The sequence below is a fragment of the Acipenser ruthenus genome, chromosome 1 (assembly GCF_902713425.1).
Source record: "Acipenser ruthenus chromosome 1, fAciRut3.2 maternal haplotype, whole genome shotgun sequence".
Lineage (NCBI taxonomy): Eukaryota > Metazoa > Chordata > Actinopteri > Acipenseriformes > Acipenseridae > Acipenser > Acipenser ruthenus.
Window position 1 is genome coordinate 28,749,083 of NC_081189.1, and position 20,495 is coordinate 28,769,577.

At 34.5% G+C, this 20,495-nt stretch overlaps 2 protein-coding genes across 4 annotated transcripts in view; both read left to right on the forward strand.

Moving 5' to 3' along the window:
* Nucleotides 1-2,985: 2,985 nt before the first annotated feature.
* LOC117411684 (frataxin, mitochondrial-like) lies at nucleotides 2,986-10,849 on the forward strand. Its single transcript, XM_034019360.3, has 6 exons — nucleotides 2,986-3,220; nucleotides 3,989-4,090; nucleotides 4,641-4,726; nucleotides 4,840-4,960; nucleotides 8,140-8,237; nucleotides 9,055-10,849. Exons 1-6 carry the CDS (start codon nucleotides 3,086-3,088, stop codon nucleotides 9,209-9,211), a joined length of 699 nt encoding a protein of 232 aa, XP_033875251.3. The 5' UTR covers nucleotides 2,986-3,085; the 3' UTR covers nucleotides 9,212-10,849.
* A 250-nt stretch (nucleotides 10,850-11,099) lies between these two features.
* LOC117411683 (tight junction protein ZO-2-like) overlaps nucleotides 11,100-20,495 on the forward strand; it is a 46,301-nt gene continuing 36,905 nt past the window's right edge. Inside the window, exons 1-2 of one of the 3 annotated variants that reach the window (XM_034019355.3) lie at nucleotides 11,100-11,256; nucleotides 20,174-20,294. The gene's annotated coding sequence lies outside the window, so the exon portion shown is untranslated. The remainder of the gene's footprint in view (nucleotides 11,257-20,173; nucleotides 20,295-20,495) is intronic. The other 2 variants (XM_034019357.3, XM_059035232.1) reach the window with 2 other exon arrangements.

A 20,495-nucleotide genomic window follows, 5' to 3' on the forward strand; every position in this document is an offset into this window, starting at 1 on the left:
GCCCTCTAGTGTTCAAATGACGCTTACATATAAAATAAGATTCAGAAACACTTACATTCACAATCCTGATCCTCTTACCTATTCATTGTGGTTAACTAAGCTAATTGTAAGACCTGCAATGGATCAATCTGCAATGGAATAGGATTCCATCCCTGCACAAGGAAGAAACATCCACGCTGAAGCATAATCACCTAGCACAGTGTCATCCCCTCCTCTGTGTCTGTTCACGAGGTGTTTATGCAGCGCAAAATAACGTCTTTTGCACTGCAATTTTCATTGTCTTTTTTTATATACTATTAATATTAATATTTATTATATAAATAAAGCATGAAATTATTTTTATACCAGTGAATTGCTCAGGTAAGTTAACACATAGATTCAGAAACATGCATATAATCACCTAGCTGTTGTGTGTGTGTATGTATGTATGTATATATATATATATATATATACACACAAGATTATTCAGATCTCATAAAGGTCTACATTTAACTCACACACTCAAAAATAGAAAATGTTGCCAAATGTTTTGTCATTAAGCTTTCATATGTCATTTTAACAACAATAAAGTGAGGAAAATACAGAAATGATTAATGTATTTATGAAATATAGGTGAAAACATTACAGAGTAATATTACCTTTCCGTTCAGGCCGATGAGCGTTGGATGTAGTAGCCACTAGAGGGTGCAAAAGAAACGGTGTTGAAATAATAGTAACAGTTTGAAAGTGAGAGTTAGTTTTATGGGTTAGGTTTAGGGGTTGGGGGTAGGGGTAGAAGTTGGATTTAAGGATTAAGTTTAGGGGTTAGGTGTAAATTGCATATGATGTGGACTGAGGTTGCGCATGGACAAATAAATGGTGTTTGTAATTGTAAATGAGGTGAGGTGAATGAAGGAGTAACATGGTGTTTAGTTCAATTAGTTCTGTTGAGGAAGTTTTCAGGTTTTTGGATAAAGAATAAAAAAATAAGCTGTGCAACATGCAACGAGAGCCATAGTTGTATGTAATATAATGTTACAGCTGTAATTTGTTTTACTATATTTTTTATTTTCCTTTTTTTAATTTAATATAATAAAGGTCAAGGATGATAAATTTGGTAGAATTTTGTGTTTTTGAGCGTGCAAGTTAAGTGTTACATTATTTTGCACCCTCTAGCGGCCTATAGTGGCTACTACATCCGATGCTCACCGCTCTGAACTGAAAGGTAATACGCAGTGATCTTTTCACCTATATTTCATAAATAAATTAATATTTTTTGTATTTTCCTCATTGTATTGTTCTTAAAATTACCTATTAAAGCTTAACGACAAAAAATGTGATTGATTAATTGATTGATGTTATATAGCGCCTTTCACAGTGGATCACCATCACAAAGCGCTTTACAAGATAGTGAGGAAGAATGCATAATACATTAAATACAGTGAAATACAGGGCATAGTACATTAAATACAAACAGTAAAAATCAATGCAAATACATTAAATACAGAGATATTACATTAGATTCAAGTCTAGGATGTGAATTCTAAACATTACGGATGCGTGTGTCATACAGTAATACACTTTCTTCATGTTTTCTGTTTACTTTCATTTGTTTTTTTCTTAATTTCCTTGCTCTCGTTTTTCACTGAATCCAGAACAACATGCATATCTCATTATCTTTGTATTTCCATTTTTCATTGAAGTCTGTCGCTTGTTAAAGTTTGCTGTTTTAAGTTATGGCAATTCAAATGTTTTTGTTTCTTTTAGAGTTTTAAGATCGATGCTTTCTTGAGTGAGCCTAAAATGTTGTTCGTTATAATTTTGTTTAAATTATAAACCTTTTGTGGCTGCTACCCATAAAAATAAATACAATAGGTTCTTCATAACATACTACTCTCCAGTAAAACTACATAAAATGGGAGTAATTTCTAATAATTTGTGTCATAGATGTAACCTAACACCTGGAACTCTTCTTCATATGCTGTGGTTCTGTCCAGTTATAATTTTTTGTAGTAGTGCTGCACTATTGAGATGTACCTGTGCAGGCCCTGTGGACACAAAGTGAGTAAACTAAACTAAACTAAACTGTTAATTAACAACATTTTCTCGGGTAATAACATTTAAATATATATTTAAAACATAACAAAACATATCCTACGTGATAAATTATTGTATAGTTGTTTTCTTCAAATGTGGTAATGTCATATTTCATGCTGTGTGTTTTTTTACCTGTACATTTTATAAACTGATAATTATTTTATGATTCCTGAAATAGAGGAACATATTAGTGAGAAAAACATACTTTGTTTAAATTATTATTACAAGCTAGAAATTTTAAATATTGCGGTTTCAATGTTTAAATTAATAAATAATATTTCTAAAAATAAATTATTTTATCTAACTACTTTAGTAATAAAAAATATTCTGTTTTAATTGCTTTATGTTCACTTTTTGTTCCAAATATATATATATATATATATATATATATATATATATATATATATATATATATATATAAGCACTATCTTGAATAAAAACAAAAATAATGTTATGTTTTTAGTTATTTAGATTAATAGAGACTACGGATAAAATATATAAGCATACCATTTTTAAAAAAAACCAGTATTTGCATTTGACTGATGCACTTCAATTGTGTAAGAGTGTTACAGGAAACAATAACCGACTAAAAGTTTGTTTATTTAGCAGCCGCCTTTATCCATGGCGACTTACAGAGACTAGGATGTGTGAACTATGCATCAGGTACAGAGTCACTTACAATTACATCTCACCCGAAAGACAGAGCACAAGGAGGTTAAGTGATTTGCTCGGGGTCACACAATGAGTCAGTGGCTAAGATAGGTTTGGACAATACAAGCCATGTGTACTAGAAATACATATGTCACAAATAAACTAACTATATGAATGTAGCACCGCTGGATGAAATGTTATAAAACCGCATACATTAAGTCCACTGCAGTAGATCCCTGATAAGATTTCACTAACAGACATGAATAGCAGATCGTGAATAACCGGTTATTTCAGACTATACGAATCGCTTGCGTAGTCGATCGTGTGCTGGTGACAGTCTGCCGTAGGTACAGGGAAGATGTTGGGAATGGCAAGTAAAGGACTCTGTATTTATAAATGTTTACAGAACACCAAACTTCAACAGACATCTGCATTTATAAATATCCAATACAGAGTTATCAGGGTGCTATCAGGAAGTTGTCAGCTATACAATGTAAGTACAGTATTACGGATCTATACAATAAGACAAAAACGAACATTGGCTTCCGTGCATATTTTTCAATGGAAGCATGAATATTTTACAGTCATATTTAGCAGGCTTACATTTAAACATATGTTTGTAAAATAGTTCATAACGCATAAACCACGATAATGTGTTGATTTATAATAATAACCAGCTTCAAGTTTGCACTTTGTGTAACAAGGTAAACGGAACACGTTAAGATTGTGTTTCCTCTAAAGTATTGATGTATGGAGAGGTGGTTAGAGTGAACTGTGTGAGCAGAGATAAACATTCCAGGTTTCTACAGCTGTGGTCAAACGTTTTGTATCACCCCATAGAATTAACTAATTTAGCTTCATAAAGTCAAATGAAACCTGCTGAATAATGTTGCGTTCACATATTGAATTACATGCCGATTTGTAGTTTTCCATATACAGTACTTAACGGGAAACTGACATTTCAAATAATGAAATAATGTGCTACTGTACTGTTATGCCCTCCAGACACTTGCGATATAATTATGTAGTTTGTTTGATTACATGTTAAATATCTATCTGCATGTTAAATATCAAACATTATCACTTAATTGTACAGATGTAAATAGTTGATCTTTCCTAGATTCCTGGGTTTGTACTTGAATTGTTAGTCGCAGTGGTTTTGGGGAGGGGCTACTTCAGTTCTCTTGACTCTTCATAACATGACCACTCTTAAGTTCTAAGTTACCCACACATTGTGTCTGGCTTCTTTTTTTTCTGTAAGAATTCCAACAGTTTTAAGCATGCATTTTCCTGGCCCCCCTCTCTGATGCGAAGTCAGCCAGGACACCCAGGAACATGCTGGAGGACTGGGGTATCAGTGAAGGTCAGCAAACATGCCAAAGACTGAGTGTTATTAACCCAGGTTATGAAAGGAAAACATTTTATAAAAACTGGAGTGGGAGTGCTTAAGAAACCTTGAGTCATATGACTTACTATATTTTATAATAGTTTTGTAAAATTAAGCAAAAGGAGTTAATCATAGACTGGAGTAAACTATTTGAAAATATGCCTCAGAGAATGTGTTAAATGTAAATGTTTTATTGGAGACTGTGGCTTTGGGCACTAGAACAGGTTTTAGCACTTACCCAGGACCAGGTTCAATTGGTCAGGGGGCTTGAGCTGAGTTTTCCCCCATAATCCTGTTCTCTAAACCATGAGGTCACTGTTCTGGCATCCCCTCACTGAATTCAGTGGCAACATACAGCAGAAGAGGTTACAGGGGGAGAGCAGCCTGTCCATCATATTAGAAGCATCTTGACCTGTAACATCACATAACATAATGTCCCTTTCCATAGGGAAGTAATTGGAGGAAAGATACAGATTAGTGAGTTTTGTTCAAATTTTTTTTTGTCTGTGTGTGTGTTTGCTTTCAGTTTATTAACCCACGGCCTGATAAAACGTGGATCCAGAGTATTCACTGCACATGTACAAGAAACATAGAAAATACAGCAAATGCAAGGTAAAGAGTTGAAGTGCTAAATTTACAGTATACCAATTTATTAATGGGACTGAGTATGGGGTAAAACCTCAAGCTTGTTTATGTTGAAAGACTTTTTTGTGTCTGTCTCACAGCTTGATAGATGAAGCTACTTATGAAGGACTTGCAGAGGAAACCCTTGATGCATTAGCAGAATACTTTGAAGATCTCACAGAGCAGCCTTTTACTTCTGCAGAGTATGATGTTACATTTGTGGTGAGCTTTTCTTTAATAAAAAAAATGTCTTCAACTTTTAAATATATACTGGTAATACACTTAAATATATACTGGTAATACATTTTCTTTCATATTTGTCTTCTCCAAAGATTCGAGTTTATGTTTTTATCAGTTAGTAAAAAAATAAATAAAATAATACATGCTGTTGTCCATTAGATGGCGCAATAACTGCAAAAAAAATACTGTAGGTATTTTATTTATTTCACAGGGAAAGGGATCAAGTCAGCGTGAATTGAGTAACCATTTCCAGTGGTTATTGGATATACACCAATTTATTTATTTTTTGTATCGGGGGGTGTTTTATGTTTTTTTTTATCAGTTAAAACGAACAGTCCGAAGCCCTAATTATAAGTTATGAAAGCTTTTAGGATTCAGCCCTTAAATATTGTTTTCCTATTCTTGTATTAATAAAAGGCAATACTCCAGTTTTCCAGTAGGTAGCGTAGTAGAGATAATAAGGGTGCAGCTCGGAAATTCACCTTTATCTAACATTATAACAAAATCACATTTCAAATACAAAGACCTGGTGCTAAAAATAAAATGAGCAGTTGCAAAGGGATTATGCAATCATGGAAATGTCCAGCCTCAAGATCTTGCATTACAAGATAAGTAGTGTAAAAAATATATAACTGAACAAATCCATGAAATACAATAGGAAGTGAGAGTTTATATCACCCATTTCACAGGTGCTCTGCCTGAACCTCAGACAGCCACAAGGTTTCATTTCACAGCAGTCAGCCCTTCAATAAATTAGCTTCAGACATAGACACGTGTTCAGTAATGAAATTGTAAGCCTCCCAACCAACAAGTTGTTTCCAGTTTGAGGGCCATGTTGCATGCTGGGCGATGGGTTTCCAAGATGGATGACAGGTTGACAGATAATTGAATTCCCCTGAACTTGCCCAGTTAAGCAGCAGTTAACTGAGCGGATCACAGTTCAGCATGTGTCCGACACAGTTATTAGTTTTGCACAGAGGATGGCATTCTTCTTAGTGACTGTGGTTGGCACATTGGGGCATGCATGGAAGGTTGGTTCACACATTCAATATTTTTCAATCATCAGGAAATTTCCCATTTAATATTGTCCTTGGCTAAAATGTACTATAGTAAACTGAACTTTTTGTAATTTTTTTAACTACACATTTTGTGCAATTATTGACGGTATAAGGTCCAGATTGTGCACATGCCCAGCAAGGTTGCTGATCAAGTTGTAATGTAAAAGAGGTGTATCGCAAATGCCATTCCACATGTTTTAGAAAAGCAACTATATTTTGTAACAAAATGTGAAGTGTAAGTGACTTATTGCAGCTGCTGTCAGAGAAGTAGCAAAAGTGACCTATATACATTATTCAAATGGCTGGGATATTATACAAAAGACAATGGCCAAATAGATCTCTCTGTCATCCTCCAAAGATCACGGAGTGGCTCATAAAGCTTCTTGTCCAGCCAATTAGCAGTGCGGGACTAAGAGGTCATTAAAATTGTAGGCAAAATTAACACTGAGCTAGGCACCAGTGGTAATGAGCAGTCAAGCGAAGGACACTTACATTTTTTGATTAATGGTGGAATCTGGTGCATTTTATTGTTTACCAATGAGGTAATACTACAAGTCAACATTTGGGCTCGATTCACAAAGCTTTTATTCAGTTGACAATGCTTTAAGAAATTAATGCAGCCCCTTTCTCAAAGCTTTAATGTTTTAAAATGTTTTTAAAGTCTGTTTTTGTAGATTCTAAAATGTTGTACCCATAAAACTATTCCAGATTGTGAACCAGATTTTGTTTTAAAAAGCTAACGTTGGATTTTGTTACAGAAGTTTACAGCAGACTTAAACGGTTTTAATGTTATTATTTTTTATTAATTTCTTAGCAGACACCCTTAACCGGGGCGACTTACAATTGTTACAAGATATCACATTCTTTTTTTACACATTATTTTTACATACAATTACCCATTTATACAGTTGGGTTTTTACTGGAGCAATCTAGGTAAAGTACCTTGCTCAAGTGTACAGCAGCAGTGTCCCCCACCTGGGATTGAACCCACGACCCTCTGGTCAAGAGTCCTAACCACTACTCCACACTGTAGAGTAAGGAACTTTATTTGACCCATTAAAACAGACTTCAAATACTTTTCAAAAAGTTAAAGTTAAAGGGCCCAAATAATTTTTTTAAGTAATGTCAACATGATCTAGTTTCTTGTAGTTTTAGTGAATTATTTAGATCCTTGGTAGGTGAGTTCCTGGCAAGCCTTTTTGTTGCCAACTATCTGCCAAACAGGAAGTTGATATTTTTTTTTTTTTTAGTATTATTACTCTAATGTTTACTCAGTCTGTGTTTGTTCCTTGTCCTCACATTGTTCATGATTGGCTAATAAAGCAGTTGTTCGGTTTGATTAAACATTGCTCCTGAGAACCTTGCAGCAGAAACTTGAGAGGGATGAATTTTTAACTCAGCAGTTAAAAAAAGATGAATGATTAATGGTTGTTCTCCAACCACCTGATCCTATGTATTTTTAAAGGGAGTGTCCTTGTTTGCTCTTGTCTTTGGGAAGGTTTGTAGGGTGCTGGCTGTACTGTATACAGACATGTTGGTTCTAGCCTTGAGGTTACACCTCTGAACCACCTACCACGCTGAGAACCCAGGCATGAGTCGCATTTCATGAGACAAGTGGTTGTTTAAAAAGGTGATTTAGTAGACCTTATTAAACAAGATAATATGACTATTTCTTCTGAGCCTCTCTCTTTTGCACAGTCGTAATTGACAACAAGTCGTTGTCTACAGTGACCAAACGAGATAATCAATAAGTTCAAGGTAGCTTAGTCCATAGTTGATATTTGACCAAAAACAGTATAGTCCACAAAAAACAAACAGCCTCGGCTGTAACATACTGTATGCTCCCTTTATTCAAAGGAAACATTGATCTTGAGACAATACTGTTGTTATTAAATGTTTTATCTGTTTATTTTTTTATTTATTAATGTGTTTTATTTTTCTAGTTAATATGGTTTCAGAATCTATATTTTTGAATATGTGTAAGCTTTGTGATGACAAGTACCCATCGCAGCTATTAAGTATGTGAAAAAAAAATAAAAAACTGTTTGCCACGTAAAACCTTCTAAGGCAATCTGACCTCATTTTATTTTTATTTTTGTCTAGAGTGGGGTACTTACAATAAAAATCGGAGGAGACCATGGAATATATGTGCTAAACAAGCAGACACCGAATAAACAAATATGGCTGTCCTCTCCAACCAGGTATGTGAACATTGTGCCAGCAAAAGAGGCATTGGGTTCATATATTGTTTTGTCAATTTTGAAAACATTGCAAATGTTCTAAGGAATGCTATACTTATAAAGTACAGACTGTATCATGGGGTCTTTATTCCCCACATACAACCATATTAGTTGGATAAACCCAAAATTAAGACATTGAACCAACATACTTAAGTCATGAGATATAGGCCCTACTAGTATTTCATACTTGGCAGTTATAATGCAAGTCAGATTTCTTGTTTTAAGCCACAGATATGGAGTGAAGTTCTGTGGATGTTAAAAATATTTGAAATATGAATCAATAATAACCACAGAAATCAGGGTTTAGCATACCAATCTTCCTCTCTTTGTTCAATATTTTCCAAGGAGATACATTGTAAAAAAATAAATAATAATAATAAAAATAATAATAATAATAATAAGTACAGAAAAATGCAAAATGTATACAGATCTTCCAGCACTAGTTGCTGCAACTCCTGCATTGGTTGTAATAGTGCTGTAAAAGAATAAAAAAAAGAATAAAAAATTCAGATTTCTAGTCGTAAACAGAATAGAAAAGTGTTACTATTGCACTGGGCTGTGCATTGAATAAGGCTTTACCTCCCACATATACTATTCATTGAATTTCCAGCAGGAATAAAGCACATTGTTGACATTCTTCGAGTAACAGGGTTTTGTTGTCCTCTTTACTGGTTGTTGCTTGCGTAAGGACATGGAATATATTATGAAGACAATACTGACATTTTCAGAATGCCTGCGCTAGGCCATGTGAAGTTAAAGTCTTCCTTCTCTATTTCAGCGGGCCGAAACGTTATGACTGGACGGGCAGGAACTGGGTGTATTCACATGATGGAAAGAGTTTACATGACCTTCTTACAAAAGAATTCTCTGTGATTTTTAATACCAAGATAGACTTGTCTAGTTTGATGCATTCTGGACTGGAAAACACCAATTGAAACTTCAACAACAAACAAAGTGTAAGTCATGGCACTTCTACAGTTAAACACGTATCTGTAATAATGTGAAGCTTGATACAAGTTTACCTAATAGAATTGTGCTGCTGATGCCATGAACACTTCTAAAGGAATTTGAAAGATTATGTATATATCTCTTTTCATTATTAGTTTATTATGTTTGTTGGTTTGTGGTCAGATAATGTTCTTGTTCTTTTCTTGTTATCCATTTAGCATTTTTAAACGATATTGTATCCCTAGTTCTGTTAATCATTGTACATACTAATATTTTCAAATAATAACTTTATTGCATAATAAATTATGCAATAAACAGGATACTAGTTGATTTCCTTTATGCAAAAAATCATTTCATTTAAGCCTCTTACCATTTAATTAAAACTGGCCCAATTTACTGGACCTTTTACAGTATGTGCTATAAATTAAACGTCCACACTGACACATAAAGGGAAGATTGAGGATTTAATAAATCAATCAGGGTTGAGGTTAACTTTGTAAATCCTTAATCCATGTTTTAAGTGATTCTGTGTCTTTTCTTATTTTATTTTATTACAATTAAACAGATTAAGGGGGAAGGATGATTTCAGGACAATCTTATAACTGGAGCTGGGTAAACATGTACAATGACTGTCTTACCTTGTATGCCATGGTGCTTTTCTGTACATTGTCCACACAAAGCAGCGCCATTTCCATTGTATAACCTTTCAAGCCAGTAAAGATTAAACAAACAAAGCTGTTTATCTTTTAATATAAAAAGGTAAAATTCTGCACCTTGCTCCCTCAATATTTCACCATTTGATAGTACATTAAGTTATGTTAGGCCATGTTGACAGTAAAAACAATTTTCAGATAGGGAAATAAGGTAACACTGTACCATATGTTCATATCATATGTAACCATTTAAAGTATTGAATCTGCTTACAGTTTAAAATAACGATTTGCTTTTTAAATTTTTTGCATTAAACCGTATTTTCCCAAACTAGCAAATCTACTGTACAGAAGATCCCTGCATATTCTTGTTACAACACTATTGTTTGGTTTCCAAAAGATAAAAAAAGTAAGCAAAACTGTATTAGGATAGGCTACTAAATGTACTGTAACGTCTACAGAGAAATCCCATTATGTGCCATGTAACTACATAATTCCAAATATTTTATTAATACAGAACCTGATACGTATTTTATTATCGTTAATTTGGTATATTGCTTTAAATGACATTGATTAAATATTAACTATTAAGCCCATATTTTGAAGATTTATAAAACAGTACTGCATAAAATCGGATTTTGATTGTTGGCTCGGTTTCTGTAAGGGTTTCCTAATGGCGTGGGAAAGGCCAATGTACTTAAGGGTTACTTATAGTTGTCTTTTTATTTTAAAAAAATGTACCTGCACTTTACCAGCTGTTTGTTAATATAAAACTTACTTTTGCATGTGGAGTAAATGTAACGTTACAAAACACGTACGTTCTGATCCAAAAAAAACGGTAGCAGTTTTTGATGAGCGTCCTCGGTGTCTGGACATGTGCAGCTGAAATTGACGCGACACCAAAAAGATCCTAATTAAGTTTCGTTTTTTAGTTTGTCAGTGTTTTATTGAATAAACACAGTTATGTTTCTTGTTTATGTGTATGTAAATGTTTGACAGGTGGAGATAGAATACATATATACCAAGCCTTTGGTACACAAAACTGTTCCGATGGTCGACGCAAAATAAAACTCGCCATACGATTGTGTAATAATGTTTACTTGTGTCGGCCTACAAGAAACTCACCTGTCGATTTGCTACCCATTGAGGGACACACCTACGATACCTGAGTCACACAGGTAGCTGAGCAAATAGTTCCGTTTCACAGCACCATTCGGTCATATTGACACACGGTCTGTTCAGATACGTGCAAGGTGGATAATTATCTTACTAGAATCCAGTGATCATCTTGGATATTCTTTAACAAGTGGATTCAGCATAACCAATGAAAAATATACCTGATCCAGATTTGTTCTCCTGTCGATCTACCTGTTAAAAACACGGTAAGTTTGAATCCACAGATCAGGAAGTTATTTTGTTTCTTGTACCGGCTTCAGTAAGGAAGTGAAACCCGTTGAACTGGTCGCAATTGTCTTTCTTCACCGGGTCACAATTTTGTGTTCAACAGCTGACAGCGATGGTGTAATCTCTATTCTTTCACGCCAAAGTGAATTATGAGATAAAGACTATTTAAGTGTATACAGTTATTAAAAACAAATCATTTTTTGTACAATATGCGTAAACTGATTAAATATGTGTCCAACTTTTTTTTTTTTTTTTTGATGAATAGTGTGGCTTTTGACCAGGATAGCTTTTTAATATCCTTTTTGAAAAGTAAAATGTATTTCATGTTAGCAGAACTTTTTACATTTTGTTACACCATTAATTTGGCGCCAGATTCTAACGGAGTAAGAAGTTTATATTTGTCTCTTCATTATGTACACACATAATAAAGCTACACAGGCAGGCTACATAGTAGTGGTTAAAATACAGTGTACCGCAAGCCGAGGATCTCCAATGTACACAATTTAGCAGACAGTATCGATCATAGTGGCAGTTCTCACATTAACGGATTAAGGTGTGGCTCCCATGCAAGCACACAGAAGTGTTGACTTTTCTACAAAGGTTTGTAATTTAGTCATACATTTTCTGGCGAGAAACACACCAGAAATATTAAAATATATTTCTACCCTGCCTGTTTCCTTTACTCAAATGAACACCCAGGAGAGCTGAAGGTCAGGGTCAAGCAAATAAGAGCATGTATTTTTCATGTAACATTTCCACAATCATTCTTGACAGCGCCTGCCATTGAAGCTTTTAACTCATGTCTCAGTGATCCACATAAAAGCAAGAGCACAAGAACAGGACAGGCATGAACAGGATTTCACACGAGGAACACTTTCAGATTTAAAATGGCAGTAGCCCTTTTAATGCAAACACCTTATCTATGAAAATGGTATGAGATGATCTGCCTATTAGGAAAGTTTACTGTAAATAAACTAACTTTGGGTGGAAAGGGGGGTGGAGTGGAGTTCAACCAGGCAGAGGTAGAGAAAGCTTATGCTTAGCACAATCAAATTCCTGTGTAAAGAATGTGTATTTTAGAAAAATGAGGCACTTGCAAATATTTTTTCATTGCTCTGAATGGCTGTGTTTGAACAGTACAAGGTGCAAACAGATAACAACAAAGGTACCTGAGCTGTTTGTTTTTTTTTTCTTTTAGATTTATAACTTTATTGGGCTTCATTTTAATGTCCACTTTTTAGTTTATAAGCTGTTAACAACTAGCTTACTAATATATTTACAAATTGTGTTCATTTTTGTTAGTTAGTTAAAATGCCTAAAACAAATTAAAACCCAGTTAACTGATATGTGACCGAGTGACTGTGGAGATTCATTAAGTTAATGGTTAATAGTTATTAACAAAAAAGTGCCCATTAAAATAAATCATTACTTTTCATCGTGCTGCCATAATAATAACAATATCATTCAATCTGCATGGGGGGAAAAACATTGTGTGTGCAGTTGAGTATATTCCAGTCCAAATTAATTGGAAAATAACACCATCATTATTGTTTCAGAGGACTTTCAAAACAGTAGTGTTTTTTTTTTTTTTATTTAAAACCTAGACTTGGCGTACCTCCTGCTTTACATATCCCTGAAGCTATGCCTGTTTTGACATGCCTAATATGGGTCTACAGTTTGAGTATTGGGGAGGGCAGTTACTTTGGAATTGGTGTGTATTAAAACAAACTAGCATGATTACTAAATCATCCTGAATCACTTGAGTTGCAACATCACTGATAAATTAATTTGGGTGTTATTCGGAGATCCTCACCCATTTAGTCACAGCACAAACAATGCTTTATATACTATATAGTCTGCTTTTGTCCACATTGTGAATGAATATATGTAATTATTAATAATAATATTAATCAAATGTATAAAGTATTAGCACCACTTATTTATTTCAATATTATTCCCTTGAGTAGCTTGTAATAAATGTTGTTTTTGATTAAATGTTTTATCACTAAGGTGGAAACATCACAGTTCTTGGTACAGAACCCAGACACTCCAGTTCTAAGCAAGCATTACTGGAGTTGCAGAGGGTGGTGAAAAGAGGGCAGTCTTTGAGTATTGAGCAGTTGAAACTGAACTGTTTTGCAGTGTCAAAGAGAGTCTATCCACCATACTTATGCAAAAGACTTGCATGGTACACTACATGTCAGGACAAGTCGTTGAGAAGCTGTGATAAATGTAAAGAAAATCATAGAAAGTGTTCATGAAGATGCACTGAAACATGAGCAAGACTTTACTAAACATGATATGCATTTTTATTTTGTTCCACCTTCTTATTGTTATCACATATCACATCTTTGGAAACTGTGGTAAGGTAAATTTTAACTAGGATAAAAAGCACATTTTAAGAGGTGCCTGTTGTATTCAAATTAACTGACTTGTGCTGCCACAGTCAAATTGGTATCACATGGAGTGCAGGATAAGTTATGAAATCAAGAGAATAATGGTTTGAATCGCAATCGCAGTGAGTTGTTCAGCTTGTCTGGGGGACCACAGGTTGGAGGTCACCAGATGATCTTCGGACCTCCTAGATCAGTAGTGGGTTGCAGTTGCGAGGTGAGCATTTTTAAAATGGGGATAAAATAGGACTTAAACATTAAGTACCAAATACACACACAAGCATGTACATGAGCAATTCCTAAATCCATTTTCCTAAATCATTCATCTTAGGACTTGAAAGATACTAGTCTCAGTAGTAGAAGTTTTTCTTTCATGTCAAATGTTTATTTTGTTAAAAAAAAATGCTGTGTATGTTGTGCAAACCATAACAAAGCTACTCACTCAGTCTCTGAGGTCTTTTCATATTTCATATGTTTTATTCTCTATAGATTTCTTGATGTATTGGGATTCAGGAAAGATGATTTAGCAGGGGTTCATTGAAAATAGAAACGTGTATTGAGAATGTTTTTCAGAATGCAGCTACGGTATACACAGCAGCAGTGCATGATGCTTGTATAAAGGTATTAGGAGATCACACGACATGACATTACCTTTATAAGCAAAAATGCAATGTGGCTGCTGCAAACAGTTAAACACAGTGACACTTTAATGACAGGTGCTTTATAACTGCTATTAGAGATCAATGCTATTCTTATTATGCATATGGGAATTGCATTTCACTGCTGGGAGGCAGATCACTTAGAATTTCAACCTAATATTGTGTTATGACACAAATATGCCTGTAGAGAAATGTGTTGAAGTTCCAGAAACTATACTTGCATTATAATGCATTTGCAACATAACTTCTTTTTGGTGTTGAAATAAAAGCCTTGAAAATAACTAGAGCTGCACTACCCCAATTACACGTTTCTTTTTTTATTTTCTAGAGGTGTGTATCTGTAGGGGGGTAAACTCTTTCACAGACAAAACAGGAATGATATTACTTCTCTTATGATCCCGCGCTCAGGGTGAAATCTCCTGAGAACAGGATATTGGAGGCTGATGTACAGCTATACATTTTACTTTTATCCATGCACTGTGTATGATGAATATCCGATTCTGGTGTCACTACATCCATCCATCCATCTCTATCACGGTGCTGTTGCATATCTATAGAACCGCAATTCAAATTCTGATTTAACATTTCATTACCATTTCTTATTCTATACTATTGTCCCTGCTGCGGATCTATGTCTTAGTCATCAACCTGTTCATCATAATGATAGCTCTAAATTATTCAGAGTTTATAGCATGGAGGGGGGTGTATGTTACTGATGTTATTGTTTATAATAGGAATACAGTTCACAATGTGCAGTGTGTTGCTTTTATAGTAATGGAAGAGGCAGCTCATCTTATCTCTATCGCCTTTTAGTTCCTTTCTGGTGGAGAACGTTCACTAGTTTCCAAAGGTGTCAGATATGTTTTGTGTTTCAGATTGCTGGAGTGGCTTTGTTAGTTAATTACATTTTATAAGCAATACAGCTTTGTTTGGTTCATTGCACATTTTTACACTTTGAGCTTTCTACCCTGTACAAGGTTCTAATGCAGTTATCTTTTTAAACGTATTTGTTAACATGTTGTTCCTCATAACTTGCACTACTCAAATATTCCAAGCATGACACAGCGAAAAACATACCAAAGAATGTCTTCTTATTTTACTACTTCTCATAGAATAAAATATATCCTGTTTAGTTATTCCTGAGCCCTGGAGAGAACTGCTTGCAATACCTACTTTGAGCATCAGCTTTCTAATTCAGTATTGATTGTGAATTACTTTTATATTATAAACCTCACGGATAGTCTCAGCCAATCGGCTTCCAATAAGATTAGTCATTATCCCACTGTTAGAAACCCATTGATCCAAGTGATCAACACCATAATTATTATTATTATTATTATTATTATTTATTTCTTAGCAGACGCCCTTATCCAGGGCGACTTACAATCGCAAGCAAATACAAATACATTCAAGTGTTATACAAATCACAAGATACAATATTATTTCATTAAAGTACTACAAAACACATTGGCCTGTATAACATTGTCACAGGTCTAGAAAAGATAACTACTCACAACTGTAAAACGTATACCTACAACTAAATGTGTTATTTTGAAAAAAAAAAGGCATCTCATTTTCAGAAGGTAGTGGAGTAGTGAGTGCATTTAAGTGATGAGATAGAAAATATTAAAACAATTGTGATTGTATTCAAAAAGAACAAACAACAATATTGTAATACACCAGAGGCAGCAATGTAAAGTAGTGGGATGCTATAAAAAGCAACATTGGGGTTAACTCAGGTATAGTCCAGAAGTTATTAAATGAATAGATTTGGTTGTTCCAGCGAAAGGAATTTATATTGTAATGCCATCATCTTAGTGCACTTCTGCCAGTTGCTAAGCTAAGGAAAGGATTTTTCAGATCTGCACTCACAGAAGTGGAGATTTTATTTAACTTATTTGTACATAACAGCGTATATATATATATATATATATATATATATATATATATATATATATATATATATATATATATATATATATATATATTAGTACTGTAAACATATATAAAAAAACAGATACTTGAGATATCTCACCATATAATATAACGATTAAAAACTTCAAAAGTATGCATTCTTTTATACTACCAACCCTTTTTAGCCTAGAGGAGTGCTTGCAGAAAATAGTTGTTGACCAAATTTTCATATGAAAGATTTGCAGAGCTTATTGAGAGTACTTCCCTGGCTTTAAGCTTGCTTGGATAATCCTGCTAGGTGCTTCTACTTCCTCATTCCATTCAATTCATGTGAGAAGGTGACTTTTGTTTTGTTTTTTAAAAAAGGTCACGACACATGTTTGAATAGAACCAGGAAGTAAATAGGCAACTAAGCAACTAGAATGATCATCCTAGCAAGTGCCAAGCCAGGTAAAAACAGATCGAGAGAAAAATCTTCATTTTTGCAGACATGGTACCAGAACGATTGTAGTATATAAAATCGATTAAGAAGCTATTTACCCTTTCAAATTAAATTCATACAATGAACAAGAATGTGCCAAAAGCTAAGATTTTTGTTCTGTTTTATCCATGTGCTTTAATTGTGTTTAATTATTTTTATAAGGGTTTATTTTGGCACTCATCATAGAAGTACTGGGACTCAAAATCCCTGTACTTAAAGACTATTTATAACGTCACCATATAGAGGGAGTAATCCACCACTGGAAGTTGCTAGTGTAATTTTATTTTCAAAGCTGTGTATTCCCATGATGCTCAGCTCTGCTTTGGTTCCAATAGATTTTAAGTTAAAAACAGCATCCTGGGATCTCCCAGTTGGCACCAGTTTTAGTACCATGACTAGTATTTTTTTTTTAAAAACAGCCAAAGTTCTGTGTGGGTTAATGTAACGGAAAGATTTAGCTTTTGCTATGGTTGAGGATTAAAGGAAATGTGGGAATGTACTTTATCTGTCAGGGCTTAGTACCGCAATTATCCCCCTGGAGCATTTTCATTAGTGTAATGTTTAGGGATCTTTTGAATTATGTAAGAATGACGCTCATGAGATTCAGAAAGCAAATTCTCATTTTATTAACTAAAGGTCCCCTTTTTCAAAAGAAAAAACAGTCTAACTAAATGGGCATCTGGTAAACTCCGTAGTTATTAGATTCCTATAGCATAGCAGTGAGTCTATAGTGTGCAAGATGAAGTACAAAAAGTATATAACTATAATGCAAGCAGCTATGGGTATTGCACCCCTAAATAAAAGGGAACTTCTACCTCAGAGCCGGAATTGCAACCTTTGGAAGCAGGCAGGGTAAGTCTCGGTTTTACATTGAATTCGGATTTGACAAAGATGTAATTTGTATCAAAGTCACAGCTTTGTAGTTTAATCTTACGGGTGGGTAGCAGCGTCAAAAAGGATGAAGTTATTACAAGCAAGCAGGTGAAAATATTGCTGTCAGAAACTGGTTAGAGTACAATGAGTTTTTAAATCATGAAACTGTTTTCAGTAATATTTAAATCAGTAGCTGTTTCTCAGGCATAAAAAACAATGCTGTCAGAACTGTTTATGCCATATCATGTAGCCGGAGCTTCGCCCACACCTCATTTGTTGTCTTTTCAGTGTTACATTAAAAATACATCGTATGGTAAAATTGGAGTAGTTTATTTGTTTCAATAACTGAGCAGTAATTTTTCCATGATTTTACCTTTTTACATAGGCTCAAAAAACAGTTTTAAAAAATGGCCTATTGACCATTCAACCTGTTTCTTTAATGATAGAATTGTCTGCAATCATAAACTCATTGGTTTATCCAATATCCAAAACTAGTAAAAACTTCATAGCTCTTAATTTAAAAACACTAAAAGAAACAAATTCAATGACAAACGTTTTGATTAGAAGTCTTTTTAAGACATTGTAACAGACACATTTGTCATTGAATGTAAGCTTCTTTCAGTATTTCTTTATCCATTACAGCAAAAAAAAAAAAAAAACGAACTGAATGTTGTGTTTCCGTGTGCTGTGGGTACGTACCATGAGTTTCATTGCATTTCTGGTAGAGCAGTCACTGTGTGACACTGAGACTGCTGATGCACACAGCAATTCACTTCTTACTGGTTTAGGGTTTTTAGTTTATATTATCTTGGCAATCATTTTCAGTAATTATAATTTGTATAAAGTTTTACCATGCGATGCTGTTGCATTTTATCCTAAACCCGGCTCTAACACTTATTAACCAGTATTATGAGGAATCAAATAGATTATAAATAGTGTTCCTTAATTTCACTCCATTTGTCAAAAAAGGGTACACAGTGGCAAATGTGAGTTACAGTCTGTTTGCTTGAACACCCTATCCTCAGAGCTTAAACTAGGCCATTATTTACTTTTGGCTACCCTTATTGTCAGTAATGGCAGGCAGTCTGTGTGAGCTAATGTTATTGTGTTCAGTACATTTCAAGTACTGCTGATACAGCATATTAATGAAGACAGCTGATGAAGTATAACTTAGCAGAACTTGCAGGTTGCTGGTGCTGGTGTGAAGTAACTCAGTTAACATTACACACATTAAAAGAGTGATAACAGATATACATTGCGTTTTATCTTTGATTAGTTTTATTACTGGTCACTCTTTTGGCTGTTTTTGTCTTTTTACATTAATTAAGGATATGCAAATATTTCAAATACAGTGTTAGAGATAAACTGCTGCATCCTGGTACCTCTGCCGTAGATCAGGTGATGTGATTGGAGTACAGCAGATCACGGGATTAGTTACTACGACAGCAACTTTTCATCTATAACATTGTCTTTGAAATATCAGCATTTTCCAAACGGAAGTATAAAATACAAGCAAATAACCAAAAGGGACCCGTGCTAACATTTAAAAACCTTGGCTAACTCTCTTTGAACCCTTTTTAAAATAGAACAAGGTTGTTGAGGGTATTTTACTCAGGATACAACTGTTTCTGAAGTTCTGATAACATGTTTTATTAAAGTGGAGATATGGAAGCAGAATCAGTCATACTTACAAAAAATGAGGTTACTATGACAAAAATGTTTAGTTTGAAGCAGCACAATCAAGGACAGACACCTGTTTATGTGGTCACAACATGAAAGCATGTGAATTATTATGCCTGCTTGTTTAGACTGTAAACAAGTATATAATCTCGATTTGGTGTGATTTAAATCACAGAAGCGCCACTTAAATATTTACAACTCGATATGCAAATAGGGAAGCTCACATAAGTATTCGATTTGATGGATCTTCATTCATTGTCACAATAAGATATACAGCTACTAGCAACTTAGCCAATAGAGTGTTTTATGCAGTTTGGTAAGTTTATATTAAAATGTAGTTGCAAAGTAACCACGTAGAAGTTGTATTTGATGTAAACAATATTTATCTCCCACTGGGTGCCCATAGCTGCTTATGTAGAGTATGTAGCACTTTAGAGTTGTATTTATTGTGATGAGTCTTTGTAAGAACTGTAACCAAAGTTTACTTCACGTGAAAAATCGTGTGGGAAGTTTATTATTGATGGAACTTATACCAGCTTGATATTGATCAGCTCACTATTAAGACCACCCTGTGCCAGGTCCGTTTACATAATTTGAAGACAATCCTTCAGTTATAAATAGCTCAAAATGATAATTTTGCTGAGACACACTTTTTGAGAGGCGCATATTTTCAAAGCATTTACTCCAGTTTCCAATTAACAATTTTTTTTTTTTTTTTTGCTAATTTTGCAGGTGTTTTGCTCCTTTTGAAGCCCATTGAAAAAATATGTGGATTTCTTAGTTTTTGGAGATTTTGTCGGCAGTGGGGCTGCAATGCGCCTCCCCAGGTTGAAATGTAAAGTGACTCACGGCCAGTTAACTGTATAGTAATGCAAATTTGGTGTTTTCATTACAGAGATAATCAACCCTTGTTTACTGCCACCTGCGCCTGGGATAGGAATTACTGGACGACTGAAACAAGGTACCTCACGGATAACACACACCTAACGCTGACGAATTTTGCTCAACCTCGCCAGGTATTATTGTTTTCAGGGAAGCCGAGTAATATCTTCCCATATGTACACTAACTGGCAAAACATGAGAAATGGCCTTAATAGCCCACAATGTGCCTCTCCGAGCATGGCTTCCAGGGGTAGTTTTATACAGAAATTGCCATTCCTGCATTATCTGGCAAACTGTTTTTAGGCTTTGATTTTGTCAAATAAACAGGTGCTTGT